Source organism: Oncorhynchus gorbuscha, linkage group LG05, assembly GCF_021184085.1.
Source record: "Oncorhynchus gorbuscha isolate QuinsamMale2020 ecotype Even-year linkage group LG05, OgorEven_v1.0, whole genome shotgun sequence".
NCBI classification, from domain to species: Eukaryota; Metazoa; Chordata; class Actinopteri; order Salmoniformes; family Salmonidae; genus Oncorhynchus; species Oncorhynchus gorbuscha.
The window spans coordinates 9,853,065-9,878,064 of record NC_060177.1 but is presented as its reverse complement, the minus strand read 5'-3'; the positions used below and the strand labels follow the sequence as shown (position 1 = coordinate 9,878,064).

The 25,000-nt window shown below is 48.6% G+C and overlaps 1 protein-coding gene across 1 annotated transcript in view; it reads right to left on the bottom strand.

Moving 5' to 3' along the window:
- Positions 1-25,000, bottom strand: part of LOC124035405 (A disintegrin and metalloproteinase with thrombospondin motifs 17-like) — a 239,411-nt gene that overhangs the window by 179,957 nt on the left and 34,454 nt on the right. The window contains exon 4 of the mRNA XM_046348856.1: positions 4,178-4,308. Within this exon, the coding sequence (XP_046204812.1) occupies positions 4,178-4,308 (131 nt within the window). The remainder of the gene's footprint in view (positions 1-4,177; positions 4,309-25,000) is intronic.

The following is a 25,000-nucleotide window of genomic DNA, read 5'->3' as shown; positions in this document are numbered from 1 at the left end:
AGAGAGACAGACAGACAGACAAAGACACACAGAGAGAGCCAGAGAGAGCGAGAGAGAGAGACAGACAGACAGACAGACAGACAGACAAAGACACACAGAGAGAGCCAGAGAGAGCGAGAGAGAGAGACAGACAGACAGACAAAGACACACAGAGAGAGCCAGAGAGAGCGAGAGCGAGAGACAGACAGACAGACAAAGACACACAGAGAGAGCCAGAGAGAGAGAGCGAGAGACAGACAGACAGACAAAGACACACAGAGAGAGCCAGAGAGAGAGAGAGCGAGACAGACAAAGACACACAGAGAGAGCCAGAGAGAGAGAGAGCGAGACAGACAAAGACACACAGAGAGACAGACAGACAAAGACACAGACAGACAGACAGACAGACAGACAGACAGACAGACAGACAGACAGACAGACAGACAGACAGACAGACAGACAGACAGACAGACAGACAGACAGACAGACAGACAGACAGACAGACAGACAGACAGACAGACAGACAGACAGACAGACACCAACTATCCCTTCTGGAGTCTCTGTACTCTGACTCCCCTTCAGTAAAGCTGCTAATCTACTGTGGTAATGAAGTTAATGCAGCAGCAGTTGAGCCTAGAGCAGATCTGCTTTGTTGTCTTTCTAAAAATGACAACAAGGACAGTAAACAAACTACCATGTTGGTGAAACATAGTAAATCATTATTTAATAGTCATAGCCTCTATGCATTGATCTGAAGACACCAAGGTCCAGTTACTTCACAAGATCCACTGAATTATGATACAATTCTGTGTCTAAATCGCAACCCCAAAACTACACGTTAAAATGTGAGATGACAGAAACTTATGAAACAGAATTGAATAATACATATTGAGACAATGTTACATTTCTGAGACTGAAAACGGTTAAGAGCGTTGGGCCACAACGTTCTGCCCTTGAACAAGGCAGTTAGTTATCCCCCCAGTCACAACTGTTCCCCAGGTGCCGATGACGTGGACGTTGATTAAGACAGCCGCCAGCACCTCTCTGGTTGTGTTAAATGCAGTTGTACAACTGACTAGGTATCCCTTTTCCCTTCCCCACACACACAGTCCAAATCAGTCTCTCTCAGCTCAGAAGATCTTTCAAAATGACTTCAAAAGGAGATGACACAGAGAACTATGTCTGTGACTGCAAAATAACAAAGTAGATTATCTCTCAAACCAGCAGACCGGCCAAACACACCAGGGTGCATCCCAAATGGCACCCTATTCCACAGGAGGCTGTTGAGGGGAGGACGGCTCATAGTAATGTTTGACCTGTTTGATGCCATTTCTATGAGCACGTCCTCCTCCATTAGGTGCAACCCGCTGCCTGTGCACAGTCCCAAGTAGTGCACTACTTCCCTTTGGGCCCTGGTCAAAGGTAGTTCACTACATAGGGAGCAGGGTTCCATTTGGAACTCAGTTCACAGTTCCAGCAAAACTAAAGGCCTCAAGGGAATTCTGGCAGTGACTGAAGTAACCAGACTCTTTTCAAGAAATCCTTTACCAGGATATTTCCAGTTCTTCTCAGGTTTTTACCAAACACAACCTCACCTGTTATCAAAAAACTCACTAGTTATCAAACACAACTCACTAGTTATCAAACACAACTCACTAGTTCTCACCAAGTAACCCCTTAAATGGTTATGGGGTCAATTGGGAAAAGCACCTTCAATCTACACAGATCTTCTAGTGTATTATAGTGCTTCCTCCACTTGCTATGCTCTACACAAATCCCTGCTCATTTGGTTTTGAGGCTGTTTCCCTTTCTTTATGTACAGTACATGTGACTTAAAAATACTGAAAAATACTGCCTTGAAATATACTTTGTAATCAAAATAAAATGCATTTTGGTGTATCTTACATGATTAACCTGGAGGTATTTCCACAGAGTACTGTGAAGGTATAACCAGGGTGGATACCTGCCCCCATCTCTCTCTTTTCTCCTCCTGGCGCTCTCTCTTCCCTCATGCCTATCCCTGTCTCTCCTGCCCAGACCTTGGCTGGCTGTACTGCTCTGTGTTGATCTCTGTCCAACAGCTCTGCCTCGGAGCGTTGTTTAAGCAGTAGGCTTATCCCCCTCTCCCTCCCTCTTTTACCCTCCCTCCTTCCCTCCTGTCTTTCCTTCTGTCTCTCTGCTCTCTCGCCATTCTTCCTTCACTAATGCCTTTTCCCCTCTCTCGCTCTCCCTCTCCCTCCCTCCTTTTCCCCTCTCTCGCTCTCCCTCCCCCTCCCTCCTCTTCCCCTCTCTCGCTCTCCCTCTCCCTCCCACCTCTTCCCTTCTCTCGCTCTCCCTCTCCCTCCCTCCTCTTCCCCTCTCTCGCTCTCCCTCCCTCCTCTTCCCCTCTCTCGCTCTCCCTCCCTCCTTTTCCCCTCTCTCGCTCTCCCTCTCCCTCCCTCCTCTTCCCCTCTCTCGCTCTCCCTCTCCCTCCCTCCTCTTCCCCTCTCTCGCTCTCCCTCTCCCTCCCTCCTCTTCCCCTCTCTCGCTCTCCCTCTCCCTCCCTCCTCTTCCACCCTCTCTCTCTCCCTCCCCTTCCCCCTCTCTCTCTCCCTCCCTCTCTACCTCCCTCCTCTTCCCCCCTCTCTCTGCCCCCTTCTCCCTCTCGCCTCTTTCCCCCTCTCTCTCTCTGTCTCCCTTTCCCTCCCTCCCCCTCTCTCTCTCCCTCTCGACCTCCCTCCTCTTCCCCCTCTCTCTCTCTGTCCCCTTCTCCCTCCCTCCTCTTTCCCCCTCTCTCTCTCTGTCTCCCTTACACTCCCCCTCTCTCTCTCTGTCTCCCTCTCCCTCCCTCCTCTTTCCCCCTCTCTCTCTCTTTCTCCCTCTCCCTCCCTCCTCTTCCCCCTCTTTCTCTGTCTCCCTCTTCCTCCCTCCTCTTCCCCCTTCTCTCTCTCTCCCTCTTCCTCCTTCAGCCCCCCCTCTCTCTCTGTCTCCCTCTCCCTCCCTCCTCTCCCCCTCTCTCTCTCTCTCTCTCTCTGTCTCCCTCTCCCTCCCTCCTCTTCCCCCTCTCTCTCTCTCTTTCTCTGTCTCCCTCTCCCTCCCTCCTCTTCACCCTCTCTCTCTCTCTCTGTCTCTCTCTCCCTCCCTCCTCTTCCCCCTCTCTCTCTCTCTTTCTCTGTCTCCCTCTCCCTCCCTCCTCTTCACCCTCTCTCTCTCTCTCTGTCTCTCTCTCCCTCCCTCCTCTTCTCCCCTCTCTCTCTCTCTTTCTCTGTCTCCCTCTCCCTCCCTCCTCCCCCCCTCTCTCTCTCTCTCTCTCTCTCTCTCTGTCTCCCTCTCCCTCCCTCCCCCTCTCTCTATCTCTTTCTCTGTCTCCCTCTCCCTCCCTCCTCTTCCCCCCCTCTCTCTCTCTCTCTCTCTGTCTCCCTCTCCCTCCCTCCTCTTCCCCCTTGGCTCTTGCCTACCTCACATTCCCTCTCCCCTCCCCTCCCCTCCCCTCTGGTTTCTTGCTCTCCTGCCCAAGTCACTGTTGGGCTCTGCCTCTAACTGCTCTGCCCTGTGAGCAGCAGGTTGAATCAGTTGGCTGTTCGGGCAGTTTTAATGAGAAACTGAAAGGGTGAGAAACAGAGGCTGAGTCCCAAAGGGAACCCTATTCCCTACATAGTGCACTACTTTTTATCAGGGCCCGTAGGTCTCAAGTCAACGGTAGTGTACTATGTAGGGAATAGGGTGCTATTTTTGGATGCATATAGAAAAACAGCGTTACAGTTCTCTGGTACTGGCCGGTCTCTCTCAGAGCTAAACCAGCTAGCACAAAGCCAAGAGAAACATGGGAGGTGGCATTGTCAAAACGAAGCTTGTTAACGTGTCTTTAACCTTTCAAACATGGTAGTGAGCCGCTCAACAGCGTGTGTACAACTCAGAGACTTAATTAGACCTAAAATCCACAAAAGGAAATTCTACCTCGTGGAGTTATCATTTCCCACGTCCCCATGAGGACAAAGGCTATTTTAACCTTAGGGGTTAGCTTTAGGGTTAAGGCTACAATTCTGGTTAGGGTTAGGGGTTAGTGGTTAAGTTTAGGGTTAGGAATACGATTAGGAATATGGTCAAGGTTGGGGTTAGGGGTTAAGGAAAACAGGATTTTGAATGGAAATCCATTTTAGGTCCCCACGACAACAGAATAACATAACATGTGTGTGTGCGTGTATTCAAGCATCCTTACCATGTTCATGACGGTGAGCAGGAATCTCTGCGCGGCCTCTGCCCCGTGGTACTGCACCATGTCTGAGTCTGCCACCACCACCGTCTCTACCGTATACAACCCATTCAGATGGATGGTGTTCCTCCTTCTCTACGGCCCTCCTCCACTCCCTTCTGCCTCTTCTTCCTCACTAGCACGGGGGACAGAGACACATAAAGATTGATTATTATTTGCTGTTCCACCATAGCCTGGTAACAGATCACACCAAACCACTAGGAGTTTGCAAGACAACACAACAGATGTGGTACCAGGCTAGGTTTACTGCATCTTAACAAGATAGCACAAACAAACATTGCGTCAAGCTCGGTCCACTGGATCTTAACAAGACAACACAACAGATGTGGTCCCAGGCTATGTTTATTAAATCAAATCTAATTTGATTTGTCACATACACATGGTTAGCAGATGTTAATGTGAGTGTAGCGAAATGCTTGTGCTTCTATTTCCGACAATGTAGTAATAACCAACAAATAATCTAACCTAACAATTTCACAACTACTACCTTATACACAAGTGTAAAGGGATGAAGAATATATACATAAAAATATATGAATGAGTGATGGTACAGAACGGCATAGGCAAGATGCAGTAGATGGTATCGAGTACAGTATATACTGTACATATGAGATGAGTAATGTAGGGTATGTAAACATTATATAAAGTGGCATTGTTTAGAGTGGCTAGTGAGACATTTTTTACATAAATTTTTCCATTATTAAAGTGGCTGGAGTTGAGTCAGTATGTTGGCAGCAGCCACTCAATGTTAGTGGTGGCTGTGTAACAGTCTGATGGCCTTGAGATAGAAGCAGTTTCTCAGTCTCTCAGTCCCCGCTTTGATGCACCTGTACTGACCTCGCCTTCTGGATGATAGCGGGGTGAACAAGCAGTGGCTCGGGTGGTTGTTGTCCTTGATAATCTTTATGGCCTTCCTGTGACATCGGGTGGTGTAGGTGTGCCCCTGGTGATACGTTGTGCAGACCTCACTACCCTCTGGAGAGCCTTACGGTTGTGGGCGGAGCAGTTGCCGTACCAGGCGGTGATACAGCCCGACAGGATGCTCTCGATTGTGCATCTGTAAAAGTTTGTGAGTGCTTTTGGTGACAAGCAACATTTCTTCAGCCTCCTGAGGTTGAAGAGGCGCTGCTGCGTCTTCTTCACCACGCTGTCTGTGTGGGTGGACCAATTCAGTTTGTCCGTGATGTGTACGCAGAGGAACTTAAAACTTACTACCCTCTCCACTACTGTCCCGTCGATGTGGATAGACGGGTGCTCCCTCTGCTGTTTCCTGAAGTCCACGATCATCTCCTTTGTTTTGTTGATGTTGAGTGTGAAGTTATTTTCCTGACACCACACTCCGAGGGCCCTCACCTCCTCCCTGTAGGCCGTCTCGTCGTTGTTGGTAATCAAGTCTACCACTGTAGTGTCGTCTGCAAACTTGATGATTAATTTGGAGGTGTGCATGGCCACGCAGTCGTGGGTGAATAGGGAGTACAGGAGAGGGCTCAGAACGCACCCTTGTGGGGCCCCAGTGTTGAGGATCAGCGGAGTGGAGATGTTGTTACCTACCCTCACCACCTGGGGACGGACCGTCAGGAAGTCCAGGACCCAGTTGCACAGGGTGGGGTGGAGACCCAGGGTCTCGAGCTTGATGACGAGTTTGGAGGGTACTTTGGTGTTAAATGATGAGCTGTAGTCGATGAACAGCATTCTCACATAGGTATTCCTCTTGTCCAGATGGGTTAGGGCAGTGTATAGTGCGATTGCGATTGCGTCGTCTGTGGACCTATTGGGGCGGTAAGCAAATTGGAGTGGGTCTAGGGTGTCAGATAGGGTGGAGGTGATATGGTCCTTGACTAGTCTCTCAAAGCACTTCATGATGACGGAAGTGAGTGCTACGGCGTGGTAGTCATTTAGCTCAGTTACCTTAGCTTTCTTGGGAATAGGAACAATGCTGGCCCTCTTGAAGCATGTGGGAACAGCAGACTGGGATAAGGATTGATTGAATATGTCCATAAACACACCAGCCAGCTGGTCTCTGAGGACGCGGCTGGGGATGCCGTCTGGGCCTCCAGCCTTGCGAGAGTTAACACATTTAAATGTTTTACTCAAGTTGGCTACAGTGAGGGAGAGTCCGCAGGTTTTGGTAGCGGGCCGGGTCAGTGGCACTGTATTGTCTTCAAAGCGAGCAAAGAAGTTGTTTCGTCTGTCTGGGAGCAAAACATCCTGGTCCGCGACGGGGCTGGTTTTCTTTTTGTAATCTGTGATTGACTGTAGACCCTGCCACATACCTCTTGTGTCTGAGCCGTTGAATTGCGACTCTACTTTGTCTCTATACTGACGCTTAGCTTGTTTGATTACCTTGCGGAGGGAATAGCTACACTGTTTGTATTCTGTCTGTTATGCAGGTGAAGGAGGACCCAAACGCGACTTAACAGAAACAGAGTTTATTAATGCTCAAAACCGAATAACTGAAATCCTCTAGATAGTAGAGGGGAAAACAACTGGAGAAGCGGCCACAGACTGCAGGTCGCTTCGGGTAGGCGCAGGCCGTAGTCAACTGAGACACCTGCTCACACGCAGCGTCTGAAGAAGGCACAAAACACGACAGGACAGGGTGATACACAATCACGGCAAAAAACACGACAGGACAGGGCGAAACGCAATAACAGCATGGAATACAAAACAAGGAACCGACGGCACAGGAACGGAACACATAGGAATAAATAGGGAGTCTAATCAGGGGAAAGGATCGGGAACAGGTGTGGGAAGACTAAGTGATGATTAGGGGAATAGGAACAGCTGGGAGCAGGAACGGAACGACAGAGAGAAGAGAGAGCGAGAGAGTGAGAGAGGGAGGGGGGAGAGAGAGGGATAGAACCAAACAAGACCAGCAGAGGGAAACGAATAGCATGGGGAGCACAGGGACAAGACATGACAATAAATGACAAACATGACAGTACCCCCCCCACTCACCGAGCGCCTCCTGGCGCTCTCGAGGAGGAACACTGGCGGCAACGGAGGAAATCATAGATCAAACGGTCCAGCACGTCCCGAGAAAGAACCCAACTCCTCTCCTCAGGACCGTAACGAAAAACGATAAAAAGGGAAACTAGGGTACTACTCTAAAAAAAAAATGAGAACTAGGGACAGACTGAGACACAGCAAGGGCAGGGACAAGAACAGGAGAGATGCGATGGCAGGGAACAGACTGAGACCCAGCAAGACCAGGAGCAGAAGCAGAAAAAAATTACCAGACTTCTTCTGCGCGCAGTCTGAACACGCAGCCACGAAACGGCGCGTGTCACGCTCCTGAGTCGGCCACCAAAAGCGCTGGCGAATAGACGCAAGAGTGCCTCGAACACCGGGATGACCAGCTAACTTGGCAGAGTGAGCCCACTGAAGAACAGCCAGACGAGTGGAAACAGGAACGAAAAGGAGGTTACTAGGACAAGCGCGCGGCGACGCAGTGTGCGTGAGTGCTTGCTTAACCTGTCTTTCAATTCCCCAGACTGTCAACCCGACAACACGCCCATAAGGAAGAATCCCCTCGGGATCAGTAGAAGCCACAGAAGAACTAAACAGACGGGATAAGGCATCAGGCTTGGTGTTCTTGCTACCCGGACGGTAAGAAATCACAAACTCGAAACGAGCGAAAAACAACGCCCAACGAGCTTGACGGGCATTAAGTCGTTTGGCAGAACGGATGTACTCAAGGTTCTTATGGTCTGTCCAAACGACAAAAGGAACGGTCGCCCCCTCCAACCACTGTCGCCATTCGCCTAGGGCTAAGCGGATGGCGAGCAGTTCACGGTTACCCACATCATAGTTGCGCTCAGATGGCGACAGGCGATGAGAAAAATAAGCGCACGGATGAACCTTATCGTCAGACTGGAAGCGCTGGGATAGAATGGCTCCCACGCCTACCTCTGAAGCGTCAACCTCGACAATGAATTGTCTAGTGACGTCAGGAGTAACGAGGATAGGAGCGGACGTAAAACGTTTCTTTAGAAGATCAAAAGCTCCCTGGGCGGAACCGGACCACTTAAAACACGTCTTGACAGAAGTAAGAGCTGTGAGAGGGGCAGCAACTTGACCGAAATTACGAATGAAACGCCGATAGAAATTAGCGAAACCTAAAAAGCGCTGCAACTCGACACGTGACCTTGGAACGGGCCAATCACTGACAGCTTGGACCTTAGCGGAATCCATCTGAATGCCTTCAGCGGAAATAACGGAACCGAGAAAAGTAACGGAGGAGACATGAAAAGAGCACTTCTCAGCCTTTACGTAGAGACAATTCTCTAAAAGGCGCTGTAGAACACGTCGAACGTGCTGAACATGAATCTCGAGTGACGGAGAAAAAATCAGGATATCGTCAAGATAGACAAAAACAAAAATGTTCAGCATGTCTCTCAGAACATCATTAACTAATGCCTGAAAAACAGCTGGCGCATTGGCGAGACCGAACGGCAGAACCCGGTACTCAAAATGCCCTAACGGAGTGTTAAACGCCGTTTTCCACTCGTCCCCCTCTCTGATGCGCACGAGATGGTAAGCGTTACGAAGGTCCAACTTAGTAAAGCACCTGGCTCCCTGCAGAATCTCGAAGGCTGATGACATAAGGGGAAGCGGATAACGATTCTTAACCGTTATGTCATTCAGCCCTCGATAATCACGCAGGGGCGCAGAGTACCGTCCTTCTTCTTAACAAAAAGAACCCCGCCCCGGCCGGAGAAGAAGAAGGCACTATGGTACCGGCGTCAAGAGACACAGACAAATAATCCTCGAGAGCCTTACGTTCGGGAGCCGACAGAGAGTATAGTCTACCTCGAGGAGGCGTGGTCCCTGGAAGGAGATCAATACTACAATCATACGACCGGTGAGGAGGAAGGGAGTTGGCTCGGGACCGACTGAAGACCGTGCGCAGATCATGATATTCCTCCGGCACTCCTGTCAAATCGCCAGGTTCCTCCTGAGAAGTAGGGAGAGAAGAAACGGGAGGGATGGCAGACATTAAACACTTCACATGACAAGAAACGTTCCAGGATAGGATAGAATTACTAGACCAATTAATAGAAGGATTATGACATACTAGCCAGGGATGACCCAAAACAACAGGTGTAAACGGTGAATGGAAAATCAAAAAAGAAATAGTCTCACTGTGGTTACCAGATACTGTGAGAGTTAAAGGTAGTGTCTCAAATTTGATACTGGGAAGATGACTACCATCTAAGGCAAACATGGGCGTAGGCCTGTCTAACGGTCTGAAAGGAATGTTATGTTTCTCAACCCATGCTTCGTCCATGAAACAACCCTCAGCCCCAGAGTCAATCAAAGCACTGCATGTAGCACCCGAACCGGTCCAGCGTAGATGGACCGACATAGTAGTACAAGATCTAGATGAAGGGACCTGAGTAGTAGCGCTCACCAGTAGCCCTCCGCTTACTGATGGACTCTGGCCTCTTACTGGACATGAATAAAAAATGTCCAGCAACTCCGCAATAGAGGCACAGGCGGTTGGTGATCCTCCGTTCCCTCTCCTTATTCGAGATGCGAATCCCTCCCAGCTGCATGGGCTCAGTCTCAAAGCCAGAGGAGGGAGATGGTTGCGATGCGGAGCAGGGAAACACCGTTGATGCGAGCTCTCTTCCACGAGCCCGGTGACGAAGATCTACCCGTCGTTCTATGCGGATGGCGAGAGCAATCAAAGAATCCACATCTGATGGAACCTCCCGGGAGAGAATCTCATCCTTAACCACTGCGTGGAGTCCCTCCAGAAAACGAGCGAGCAGCGCCGGCTCGTTCCACTCACTAGAGGCAGCAAGAGTGCGAAACTCAATGGAATAATCCGTTATGGACCGTTCACCTTGGCATAAGGAAGCCAGGGCCCTAGAAGCCTCCTCACCAAAAACTGAACGGTCAAAACCCGAATCATCTCCTCTTTAAAGTTCTGGAAATCGTTAGAGCAAACAGCCCTTGCCTCCCAGATAGCTGTGCCCCATTCTCGAGCCCGGCCAGTGAGGAGTGAGATGACGTAAGCAACCCGAGCTCTCTCTCTAGAGTATGTGTTGGGTTGGAGAGAGAACACAATCTCACACTGCGTGAGAAAGGAGCGGCACTCAGTGGGCTGCCCGGAGTAGCAAGGTGGGTTATTAACCCTAGGTTCTGGAGGCTCGGCAGGCCAGGAAGTAACAGGTGGCACGAGACGTAGACTCTGGAACTGTCCAGAGAGGTCGGAAACCTGAGCAGCCAGGTTTTCCACGGCCTGGCGAGCAGCGGACAATTCCTGCTCGTGTCTGCCGAGCATGGCTCCTTGGATCTCGACGGCAGTGTAACGAGCGTCAGAAGTCGCTGGGTCCATTCTTTGGTCGGTTCCTTCTGTTATGCAGGTGAAGGAGGACCCAAACGCGACTTAACAGAAACAGAGTTTATTAATGCTCAAAACCGAATAACTGAAATCCTCTAGATAGTAGAGGGGAAAACAACTGGAGAAGCGGCCACAGACTGCAGGTCGCTTCGGGTAGGCGCAGGCCGTAGTCAACTGAGACACCTGCTCACACGCAGCGTCTGAAGAAGGCACAAAACACGACAGGACAGGGTGATACACAATCACGGCAAAAAACACGACAGGACAGGGCGAAACGCAATAACAGCATGGAATACAAAACAAGGAACCGACGGCACAGGAACGGAACACATAGGAATAAATAGGGAGTCTAATCAGGGGAAAGGATCGGGAACAGGTGTGGGAAGACTAAGTGATGATTAGGGGAATAGGAACAGCTGGGAGCAGGAACGGAACGACAGAGAGAAGAGAGAGCGAGAGAGTGAGAGAGGGAGGGGGAGAGAGAGGGATAGAACCAAACAAGACCAGCAGAGGGAAACGAATAGCATGGGGAGCACAGGGACAAGACATGACAATAAATGACAAACATGACACTGTCATGTTTCCGGTCACCTTGCCCTGATTAAAAGCAGTGGTTCGCACTTTCAGTTTCGCGCGAATGCTTCCATCAATCCACAGTTTCTGGTTTAGGAATGTTGTAATAGTTGCTGTGGGTACGACATCGCCGATGCACTTGCTAATAAACTCGCTCACCGAATCAGTGTACACAACAGATGTGGTATCAAGCTCAGCTTACTGCATCTTAATAAGACAACACAACAGATGTGGTCCCAGGCTAGGTTTACTGCATCTTAACAAGACAACACAACAGTTGTGGTCCCAGGCTAAGCTTACTGCATCTTAACAAGACAACACAACAGATGTGGTACCAGGCTAGGTTTACAGCATCTTAACAAGACAACATAACAGATGTGGTACCAGGCTAGGCTTACTGCATCTTAACAAGGCAACACAACAGATGAGGTACCAGGCAAGGTTTACTGCATCGTAACAAGACAACACAAAATATGTGATCCCAGGCTAGGTTTACTGCATCTTACCAGGACAACACAGCAGATGTGGTACCAGGCTAGGTTTACAGCATCTTAACAAGACAACACAACAGATGTGGTCCCAGGCTAGGTGTACTACATCTTAACAAGACAACACAGCAGATGTGGTCCCAGGCTAGGTTTACTGCATCTTAACAAGACAACACAGCAGATGTGGTCCCAGGCTAGGTTTACAGCATCTTAACAAGACAACACAACAGATGTGGTCCCAGGCTAGGTTTACTGCATCTTAACAAGACAACACAGCAGATGTGGTCCCAGGCTAGGTTTACTGCATCTTTTAACAAGACAACACAGCAGATGTGGTCCCAGGCTAGGTTTACAGCATCTTAACAAGAAAACACAACAAATGTGGTCCCAGGCTAGGTGTACTACATCTTAACAAGACAACACAGCAGATGTGGTCCCAGGCTAGGTTTACAGCATCTTTTAACAAGACAACACAACAGATGTGGTCCCAGGCTAGGTTTACAGCATCTTAACAAGAAAACACAACAAATGTGGTCCCAGGCTAGGTTTACTACATCTTAACAAGACAACACAACAGATGTGGTCCCAGGCTAGGTTTACAGCATCTTAACAAGACAACACAACAAATGTGGTCCCAGGCTAGGTTTACAGCATCTTAACAAGCCAACACAACAAATGTGGTCCCAGGCTAGGTTTACAGCATCTTAACAAGACAACACAACAGACGTGGTCCCAGGCTAGGTTTACAGCATCTTAACATGACAACACAACAGATGTGGTCCCAGGCTAGGTGTACAGCATCTTAACAAGACAACACAACAGACGTGGTCCCAGGCTAGGTTTACAGCATCTTAACAAGACAACACAACAGACGTGGTCCCAGGCTAGGTTTACAGCATCTTAACAAGCCAAGCTGACAGGGACAAGAACAGAGACAATGCCAGCTACAGTAGACATTCCATTATAGTCGTTGAGCTAAAGAATCCCTTATAGATACTTTAATTTGGGTATGACACAGCATCTATTCGTTTTGGGTTATAAAATGCTTAATAAGTTAGCGGTTGGTAACAGAAGCAAGGTAAATAAGACCAGTGTGAAGTACTTTTCTCCATGACTGGAAACACATAAGAAAACACATTTTGTCATTTTGTGATTTGGGTGAACTAACCCTTTAAGTAAAGATGGATGACAGACTGACAGATAAAGAGACGGACAGATGAAAAAGATGTTCATTCTGTATGAGACGCATACGAAGTTTCTCTCTCAAACAAACACTTGTCACTACCTCTGTTTATTTCTTCTCTCGCTCTGCTTTAACTTACCCCAGTCCTCTGGAAGAGACCACCAGCACATACTCTATGACCAGGAGTTATATTAGGCCTAATCATATTAAATGATATACTTTCAGTACTCTGACCAATGTTATGAGAACAAGGCCGGGGTTGGTCCATTCGCTAAGTCATTCCAGACTCAATGAACTCCAATGTCTTCCATAGGAAAGAAAAGGCACAGCTAGTTTACGTAAGAGTGGTGGAATAAACTATGGTAAAACCACTGCAGCAACAACAGGACTTCATGGGCCACATTAAAGGGGCAATCTGCAGTTCAAAGAACATGAAAGTAGTCAATCAAATCAAATGATATTTGTCATATACACATGTTTAGCAGATGTTATTGCAGGTGTAGTGAAATGCACAACAATACCTACAATACACACAACCTAAAGTAAAATAACGGAATTAAGGAATATATAAATATTAGGATGAGCAATGTCAGAGTGGCATTGACTAAAATACAGTAGAATAGAATAAAGTATATATATATATGAGTAAAGCAAAAATATGTGAACATGCTTAAAGTCACTGATTTGAGGGACAGGGCTGGAGAAATGGCTGGAGAAATGTAACCATAATAAAATTCATAGACAGAGGTATGGATGCAAGGACTGACCATCCAGGAGATAAAAGTATAGGTTTTCCTATGTTTTGAGGCTATACAGTATTTGTTTACAATTACATGATTCCAATTGAGCAAAACAAGCTTATATTTTGGGTTATGATGAGGTACAACAGTTGAAATAAGCTTATAAAACATTTATAAGATATATTCTTAAAAAATGTATGAATATGTTAAATTGTAAAAGACTGAAGTTCCCCTTTAAGGAGGACTAGCTGCACACACTAACTTCGGTTCTCATCAGAGATGCATGGTTAACTAAAGCCTTTGTGTTGTAACACCACCTCTAGCAAAAATGTGTGAGAGACCTTAGTAACAACAGATTGGGTAACACTACCATAAAGCCAAAAGTCATAACGCAAAATGCATTATAATGCGGTTAATACATTATGATGAGGTTATAATGCATTATGATGTTGTAATAATGCATTATGATGTGGTTATAATGCATTATGATGTTGTAATAATGCATTATGATGTTGTTATAATGTATTATTATGCAGATAATGCATTATGATGTTGTAATAATGCATTATGATGTGGTTATAATGCATTATGATGTGGTTATAATGCATTATGATGTGGTTATAATGCATTATGATGTGGTTATAATGCATTATGATGTTGTAATAATGCATTATGATGTTGTTATAATGTATTATTATGCAGATAATGCATTATGATGTGGTTATAATGCATTATGATGTGGTTAATGCAATATGATGTGGTTATAATGCATTATGATGTGGTTAATGCACTATGATGTGGTTATAATGCATTATGATGTTGTAATAATGCATTATGATGTGGTTATAATGCATTATGATGTTGTTATAATGTATTATTATGCAGATAATGCATTATGATGTGGTTATAATGCATTATGATGTGGTTAATGCAATATGATTGGGTTATAATGTAATATGATGTGGTTATAATGCATTATGATGTGATTATAATGCATCATGACGTGGTTAATGCATTATGATGTGGTTGCAATGCATTATAATGTGGTTAATGCATTACGATGTGGTTATAATGCATAATGATCTGGTTATAATGCATAATGATCTGGTTATAATGCATTATAAAGCATGGGGGATCTTCTTATAAAGTCTTATTATCATCTTTCCCTCGATCCTGACTAGTCTCCCAGTCCCCGCCGCTGAAAAAACATCCCCACAGCATGATGCTGCCACCCCCATGTTTCACTGTAGGGATGGTGCCAGGTTTCCTCCAGACGTTTGGCATTGAGGCCAAAAAATTTCAACCTTATTTTCATCATACCAGAGAATCTTGTTTCTCGTGGTCTGAGAGTCTTTAGGTGCCTTTTGGTAAACTCCAAGCGGGCTGTCATGTGCCTTTTACTAAGGCGTGGCTTCCATCTGGCCACTCAACCATAAAGGCCTGACTGGTGGAGTGCTGCAGAGATGGATATCCTTCTGGAAGGTTCTCCCATCTCCACAGAGGAACTCTGGAGCTCTGTCAGAGAGACCATCGGGTTCTTGGTCACCTCCCTGACCTAGGCCCTTCTCCCCCGATTGCTCAGTTTGGTCGGGCGGCCAGTTCTAGGAAGAGTCTTGGTGGTTCCAAACTTCTTCCATTTAAGAATGATGGAGGCCACTGTGTTCTTATGGACATTCAACGCTGCAGACATTTTTTGGTACCTTTCCCAGACACAATGCTGTCTCGGAGCTCTAGGGACAATTCCTTCGACCTCATGTCTTGGTTTTTGCTATGACATGCACTGTCAAATTTGGGACCTTATATAGACAGCTGTGTGCCTTTCCAAATCATGTCAAATCAATTGAATTTACCACAAGTGGACTCCAATCAAGTTGTTGAAACATCTCAAGGATGATCAATGGAAACAGGATGCATCGGAGCTTAATTTCAAGTCTCATAGCAAAGTGTCACAATGTGGAAAAAGTGAAGGGTCTGAATAGTTTGGGGAAGACATTGTATATGCAATGTGAGACACATCTTACACTGATGATGTTGACAACATGATTGTCTGCAGATCAATACTCATGATACTGTTGTTGCCATGGTTCCCTCTCTTCTTCAAGACTTCCAAGTTCATAACACTGTAGACTGGCAGTAGGGTTGCAAAATTCCAGTAACTTTCCCCGAAGTCCCAGGTTTTCCAGAAATCCAGGTTTTACGATTCCTGGAATCCACCAACCAGGATTTCTGGAAAACCTGGACATTTTTGTGGTGGAATATTTTAGTTAGTGGAATGTTGGAACTCTATCTGGGAGGATATCAATTCTATTAAAGTAACAGCCATTTACATTTGTCTGAACTGTCTGAACTGTAGCGTTTAAGAACACCCATGAGATATCCCTGTTAGTGGAAGAAGGGCCATGTCATTCCATGTATTTAGTTCAATCAAACCTATTTTCCAGCATATATCTGGAGCTTGTTTCTAGCATGGCTTGCACACACACACACACACACACACACACACACACACACACACACACACACACACACACACACACACACACACACACACACACACACACACACACACACACACACACACACACACACACACACACACACACACACACACACACACACACACACACACACACGCACACACGCACACACGCACACACGCACACACTTCTGCAGAAACCAAACTATTGGTTGTGGCGGTATTGTTTGGTTAATCTGTTGTCTGTGTTAAGGTTGTTTATCTGCGTGGACAAACACTGTGGAAAGATGTTTTGTTCTCAGAGAAGAAGAGTGCTTAGCTTGGGCAATGACAATACTGGACAACTGTGGAGACTCAGTGAATCAAAAGTCACAAAAGCCATACGGCTTGGGCATGGGAATGCATTGGAATGCATGGGAATGCATGGGAATGCATGGGAATGCCCAACAGTATAAGACTTATCTATGTGTTGTTGTGATCTTAAAGCAATGTTTATCACATGTTCTTGTTTCTGTTTAGTGCATTGGAAAAGGCAAGATGAGAGAGAGATCTGTGAATCCCCCAGTTAGCTGGTCTAAATAACGGCACACACAAACACATTGCAGAACTCTATTGGGTCACATGGAGAAAAACATTTGAAGTAGAACATGAGATACAGACAAACATGACAATCAGATCCCATGTAACTATAGTAATAATAACAATGTAATAGTATGTATACATTCATTACTCAAGTCTATCTGTAAAAACAGTACATGGTATATACTTAACGACATTAGTTCAAACACTGCAAGTAGCTTCTGACAAGGGGAAGATGGTACTGTCTTCAACCCTCCTCTCCCACTTCCTCTCCTCTTCTTCAACCCTCCTCTCCCACTTCCTCTCCTCTTCTTCAACCCTCCTCTCCCACTTCCTCTCCTCTTCTTCAACCCTCCTCTCCCACTTCCTCTCCTCTTCTTCAACCCTCCTCTCCCACTTCCTCTCCTCTCTCCAATCTCCTCTCCCACTTCCTCTCCTCTTCTTCAGCCCTCCTCTCCCACTTCCTCTCCTCCTCTTCAACCCTCCTCTCCCACTTCCTCTCCTCTTCTTCAACCCTCCTCTCCCACTTCCTCTTCTCTTCTTCAACCCTCCTCTCCTCTTCTTCAACCCTCCTCTCCCACTTCCTCTCCTCCTCTCCTCTTCTTCAATCCTCCTCTCCCACTTCCTCCCCTCCTCTTCAACCCTCCTCTCCCACTTCCTCTCCTCTTCTTCAACCCTCCTCTCCCATTTCCTCCCCTCCTCTTCAACCCTCCTCTCCCACTTCCTCTCCTCTTCTTCAACCCTCCTCTCCCACTTCCTCTCCTCTTCTTCAACCCTCCTCTCCCACTTCCTCCCCTCCTCTTCAACCCTCCTCTCCCACTTCCTCTCCTCTTCTTCAACCCTCCTCTCCCACTTCCTCTCCTCTTCTTCAACCCTCCTCTCCCACTTCCTCTCCTCTTCTTCAATCCTCCTCTCCCACTTCCTCTCCTCTTCTTCAACCCTCCTCTCCCACTTCCTCTCCTCTTCTTCAACCCTCCTCTCCCACTTCCTCCCCTCCTCTTCAACCCTCCTCTCCCACTTCCTCTCCTCTTCTTCAACCCTCCTCTCCCATTTCCTCCCCTCCTCTTCAACCCTCCTCTCCCACTTCCTCTCCTCTTCTTCAACCCTCCTCTCCCACTTCCTCTCCTCTTCTTCAACCCTCCTCTCCCACTTCCTCCCCTCCTCTTCAACCCTCCTCTCCCACTTCCTCTCCTCTTCTTCAACCCTCCTCTCCCACTTCCTCTCCTCTTCTTCAACCCTCCTCTCCCACTTCCTCTCCTCTTCTTCAATCCTCCTCTCCCACTTCCCTCCTCTCCCACTTCCTCTCCTCTTCTTCAACCCTCCTCTCCCACTTCCTCTCCTCTTCTTCAACCCTCCTCTCCCACTTCCTCTCCTCCTCTTCAACCCTCCTCTCCCACTTCCTCTCCTCCTCTTCAACCCTCCTCTCCCACTTCCTCTCCTCTTCTTCAACCCTCCTCTCCCACTTCCTCTCCTCTTCTTCAACCCTCCTCTCCCACTTCCTCTCCTCTTCTTCAACCCTCCTCTCCCACTTCCTCTCCTCTTCTTCAACCCTCCTCTCCCACTTCCTCTCCTCTTCTTCAACTCTCCTCTCCCACTTCCTCTCCTCTTCTTCAACCCTCCTCTCCCACTTCCTCTCCTCTTCTTCAACTCTCCTCTCCCACTTCCTCTCCTCTTCTTCAACCCTCCTCTCCCACTTCCTCTTCTTCAACCCTCCTCTCCCACTTCCTCTCCTCTTCTTCAACCCTCCTCTCCCACTTCCTCTCCTCTTCTTCAACCCTCCTCTCCCACTTCCTCTCCTCTTCTTCAACCCTCCTCTCCCACTTCCTCTCCTCTTCTTCAACCCTCCTCTCCCACTTCCTCTCCTCTTCTTCAACCCTCCTCTCCCACTTCCTCTCCTCTTCTTCAACCCTCCTCTCCCACTTCCTCTCCTCTTCTTCAACCCTCTTCTCCCACTTCCTCTCCTCTTCTTCAACCCTCCTCTCCCACTTCCTCTCCTCCTCTTCAACCCTCCTCTCCCACTTTCTCTCCTCCTCTTCAACCCTCCTCTCCCACTTCCTCTCCTCTTCTTCAACCCTCCTCTCCCACTTCCTCTCCTCCTCTTCAACCCTCCTCTCCCACTTCCTCCCCTCCTCTCCCACTCCCTCCCGTCTTCTCCCACTTCCTCCCGTCCTCTCCCTCCCTCTCCTCCTCTCCCACTTCCTCTCCTGCTCTTCAACCCTCCTGTCCCACTTCCTCCCCTCCTCTCCCACTTCCTCCCCTCCTCTCCCCACTTCCTCTCCTCGTCTTCAAACCTCCTCTTCCACTCCCTCTCCTCCTCTTCAACCCTCCTCTCCCACTTCCTCCCCTCCTCTTCCACTCCCTCCCCTCCTCTCCCACTTCCTCTCCTCCTCTTCAACCCTCCTCTCCCACTTCCTCTCCTCCTCTTCAACCCTCCTCTCCCACTTCCTCCCCTCCTCTCCTACTCCCTCCCCTCCTCTCCCACTCCCTCTCCTCCTCTTCAACCCTCCTCTCCCACTTCCTCCCCTCCTCTCCCACTTCCTCCCCTCCTCTCCCACTTCCTCTCCCCCTCTTCAACTCTCCTCTCCCTCTGCTCCTCTTTGACCACTCTCTTTAGTCTGCTTCTCTTCAATCCCTCTCTCCATTCTCCACTTCATCTCTCAAGCATCTGGTACAGATGTCCCTATACTCTATCAACCTGTAATGTGACAGATAACCACTCTACAGGTGTGGGCAGCATTCCCACTTAGACCCTACTGTGTCCATGACAACGCAGGCTTGACAGAGGGCACATGGCAACCAGACCAACTTCTGACCAATCGGAGGCCAAGAAACTTAAATCGTAATGATTCTTTCACTGATGATTCTTTGCACTTCACTCTTCACTGCCTGTGGACAAATGGATATCTGTCTATAGGCATGTGAGAGCAGCATATACAACGGACAGGGAAAGATGTCTTTCTGTATTCAAAGTGAAATCTCACAAACAATGTATCAACCAATTGCCATTTGAATAGCAGTGTTTCTAAGACAAGGTCATTCTCAAAGATTGGAGAACAAAATAGAGCTGAGGAAGAAACTCCTTCATATAAAAGCAAGCTTGAAGGCGACGTGTGCTTCTCCCTCACGCTGTAATGTGATATCTCACAAACAACTTATCAATCAAATGTCGTTTGAATAGCACTATTTTCAGAAATTAGTGTATTTGTCACAGAACACTTAACAAATAAAAGCCATATTGAAACTAATAGCCCAAACCCATAGGGCGAACAACAACAGTACTGACTAACTCCCTTAACCTTCTGTCATCAGTCTCATCACCATGCACATCCCACCCAGACAGCAATAAAAGAGGTATTGATGAAGAGCAATAAAGACAACTCCTTCCTCCCTTTGCAGTGGCCTATACCACAGTCACCAGAGAAGAAATACAATAACAAGAACAATATTGAGACAAACACAAAACTGTTGCAACCCAAATGGCATCCTAGTCCCTTTATAGTGCACTACTTCTGACCAGGGTATATAGGGCTCTGGTCAACAGTGATCCACTTTGTAGGGAATAGGGGCCATTTGGGACAGCCCCAACTTGTTTCTGAGTCATACTGAGACAAATAACAGCCTGCTTTGAAATCTTGAGACTAACACACTCAGCAGGGGACAATAAAACCTGCCGACTCAACGATTAGCCAGTGCTGCTGCTGTTATGGGTCTGAAGCAAAGTACTCTAACCCTGATGTATAATAACTTTGGGAAAACTGATTGAGGTCCACATCAGCAAAATATAGGAGGACAGAGTGTCTAGATCGACACGAGGGTTGCAACATTTCTGTACCTTTCCCAAAACCCCCAGTCATTTTTCAACCCTAACAGACACATCTGGGTTCTGAGACCTCTCCAGTTCATTACGGTCTACATGGTGATAGAAGCCCATTATAAAGGTCCAATAGATAGCATCCAGCCAAGACCTAGGCCTTAGACTACAACCAGATTCCAGAGTCACTGTATGGCAGAGAGGTGCCCACATAAAGAGATCAGTCAAAGATACCTTTTTTTAAATCACATCTTAGAAGTGTTATACTAGTGAACTATCCATTTAAGAGCTGTCCATTAAAGGGGATGAATCGTTCACTCAAAGAATCTACGTTTGCCAGACATTTCCATTCCTCATGTGTCCTGTCCTAATTGGCATCTGATTGATGTTCTAGAATCGACCAGGTTGCATCCCAAATGAAACCCTATTCCCTACATGGTGCACTACTATTGGCCCTGGTGGGCCCCGGTCAAAAGAACTACACTCATTAGGGAATAGTGTGCCACTTGGGTTACAACCAGGAGATACATCAGTCCAATCAGAGCATCACTCCAAAGAGAATCCTTTAACAACTTTAATGATAGAATCCTTTAGATGTTGGAGACAAGTGGAGCATTAATGCTTCAGCTGCCACGCCCATCTCTTTGATGTGTCTGAGAGGGACTGGAGAAGGAACAGCAAGCTCTAATTGATGTGTCTGAGAGGGACTGGAGAAGGAACAGCAAGCTCTAATTGATGTGTCTGAGAGGGGCTGGAGAAGGAACAGCAAGCTCTAATTGATGTGTCTGAGAGGGGCTGGAGAAGGAACAGCAAGCTCTAATTGATGTGTCTGAGAGGGGCTGGAGAAGGAACAGCAAGCTCTAATTGATGTGTCTGAGAGGGGCTGGAGAAGGAACAGCAAGCTCTAATTGATGTGTCTGAGAGGGGCTGGAGAAGGAACAGCAAGCTCTAATTGATGTGTCTGAGAGGGACTGGAGAAGGAACAGCAAGCTCTAATTGATGTGTCTGAGAGGGACTGGAGATGGAACAGCAAGCTCTAATTGATGTGTCTGAGAGGGACTGGAGAAGGAACAGCAAGCTCTAATTGACGTGTCTGAGAGGGGCTGGAGAAGGAACAGCAAGCTCTAATTGATGTGTCTGAGAGGGGCTGGAGAAGGAACAGCAAGCTCTAATTGATGTGTCTGAGAGGGACTGGAGAAGGAACAGCAAGCTCTAATTGACGTGGTATTCAATGTCATCCAGATTTAATCAGGTAAAGAGGATTTATTCATGATGACATCCGGATGTCATGGAAGACGTCATATTGAGCTTGTTAGCAGGTCACAATCAACAGCTCAAACTTGGACATCCATCTATCCATTCCCCAACTCACTCCCTCACCCATCCATCCATCCCCCCACTCACTCACCCACCCATCCATCCATCCCCCCACTCACTCACTCACCCATCCATCCATCCCTTCACTCACTCACCCACCCATCCATCCATCCCCCCACTCACTCACTCACCCACCCATCCATCCATCCATCCCCCCACTCACTCACCCACCCACCCATCCATCCCCCTACTCACTCACTCACTCACTCACCCATCCATCCATCCCCCCCCACTCACTCACCCACCCACCCACCCACCCATCCATCCCCCACTCACTCGCCCACCCACCCATCCATCCCCCCACTCACTCACTCACTCACTCACTCCTCACTCACCCACCCATCCCCCACTCACTCACCCACCCACCCATCCATCCCCCACTCACTCACTCACTCACCCATCCATCCCCCCACCCACTCACCCATCCTTCCATCCCCCCCACTCACCCACCCACCCATCCATCCATCCACCCCCCACTCACTCACTCACTCACTCACTCACTCACTCAATCATCTATCCATCCCCCCACTCACCCACCCATCCATCCCCCCACTCACTCACCCACCCATCCATCCCCCACTCACTCACCCACCCACCCACCCACCCATCCATCCCCCCCCACTCACTCGCCCACCCACCCATCCATCCCCCACTCACTCACTCACTCACTCACTCACTCACTCACCCACCATCTCCCCACTCCACTCACCCACCCACCCATCCATCCCCCCCCACTCACTCACTCACCCACCCATCCATCCCCCACTCACTCACCCACCCATCCATCCCCCCACTCACTCACTCACCCACCCATCCATCCCCCCACTCACTCACTCACTCACTCACCCCCACCCACCCATCCATCCCCCCACTCACTCACCCATCCATCCATCCATCCCCCACTCACTCACCCACCCATCTATCCATCCCCCACTCACTCACTCACCGATCCATCCATCCCCCACTCACTCACTCACCCCCATCTATCCATCCCCCACTCACCCACCCATCTATCCATCCCCCACTCACTCACCCACCCATCCATCTATCCATCCCCCACTCACTCACCCACCCATCCATCTATCCATCCCCCCACTCACTCACCCACCCATCCATCTATCCATCCCCCCACTCACTCACCCACCCATCTATCCATCCCCCACTTACTCACCCACCCATCTATCCATCCCCCCACTTACTCACCCACCCATCTATCCATCCATCCCCCCCCACCCACCCATCCACCCCCATTCACTCACCCACCCATCTATCCATCCCCCACTCACTCACCCACCCATCCATCCATCCCCCACTCACTCACTCACCCATCTATCCATCCCCCACTCACCCACCCATCTATCCATCCCCCCACTCATTCACCCACCCATCCATCTATCCCCCACTCACTCACTCACCCACCCATCTATCCATCCCCCCACTCACTCACTCACCCACCCATCCATCCATCCATCCCCCACTCACTCAGCCACCCACCCATCCATCCCCCATCTCACTCACTCACCCATCCATCTCCCCACTCACTCACTCACCCACCCACCCATCCATCCATCCCCCACTCACTCACTCACTCACTCACTCACTCATCTATCCATTCCCCAACTCATTCACTCACCCATCCATCCCCCACTCACTCACCCACCCATCCATCCCCCCACTCACTCACTCACTCACTCACCCATCCCCTACTCACCCACCCACCCATCCATCCCCCACTCACTCACCCACCCACCCATCCATCCCCCAACTCACTCACTCACCCATCCATCCCCCCACTCACTCACTCACTCACCCACCCACCCATCCATCCATCCCCCACTCACTCACTCACTCACTCACTCACTCACTCACTCACTCACTCACTCACTCACTCACTCATCTATCCATTCCCCAACTCATTCACTCACCCATCCATCCCCCCACTCACTCAATCACCCATCCATCCATCCATCCCCCACTCACTCACCCACCCATCCATCCCCCCTCACTCACTCACTCACTCTCACTCACCCATCCCCCTACTCACCCACCCACCCATCCATCCCCCCACTCACTCACCCACCCACCCATCCATCCATCCCCCCACTCACTCAACCACCCACCCACCCATCCCCCACTCACTCACCCACCCATCCATCCATCCATCCCCCACTCACGCACCCACCTACCCACCCATTCATCCCCCCACTCACTCACTCACTCACTCACTCACTCACTCACCCACCCACCCATCCATCCCCCACTCACTCACCCACCCATCCATCCCCCCACTCACTCACCCACCCACCCATCCCCCCACTCACCCACCCACCCATCCATCCCCCCACAATAGGACAAGCTAAGGAACAATAATATCCTGTTTGTCAGAATAACTTACTAAACCTCTATCAGAGGTCTGGACCTGAATGGAAACGGAGGCGGTCCACTGTCAGTGGAGGACGCCACTTTAAAGTACTGTGATGCACTTTAGCACTGATTTCAGATCATTTTCCCAAAGCAGAAAACACTGGTATGTCTGCCTTTGGGCAGGTCCAAGTACAGCCGTAACAGATAGCAAGTCCACTGTTGTTTATATCATCACCCACGGCAACACGGCCACCAGAATAATAATAATAAAACTGTCTCCCAGCTCGTTGGTCCAGAGCAGGGTGCTTGACAGCTAAGATCGTGCTATAAGATTGTGTTAGCTTTCCATAAATTATACTTTTGGATAGAGAAATAGAAATCTACACACTGTAACCTGGCCTGCCACAAAACCTTACCACACCCTTACACACACACACACACACACACACACACACACACACACACACACACACACACACACACACACACACACACACACACACACACACACACACACACACACACACACACACACACACACACACACACACACACACACACACGGACATCTATAGAATCACACATGCACACACACCTGAAATACAAAGATATCTACACAAAATTATCGCGATCGCACACACACAGACACACACACACACTCACACACACAGGCACCCACGCACGGACCCAAACATACACACACCAGTCCAGGCTGTTAGTGAGCCCTCCACTGTGAGCCAAAGCTCAGAAATTCTTAGGAATAACAAAAATGTAGGCAGCCTGGACGGAATAGTGGGAGTCTGTAAAGCAAGTGAGCAGAGAGGAG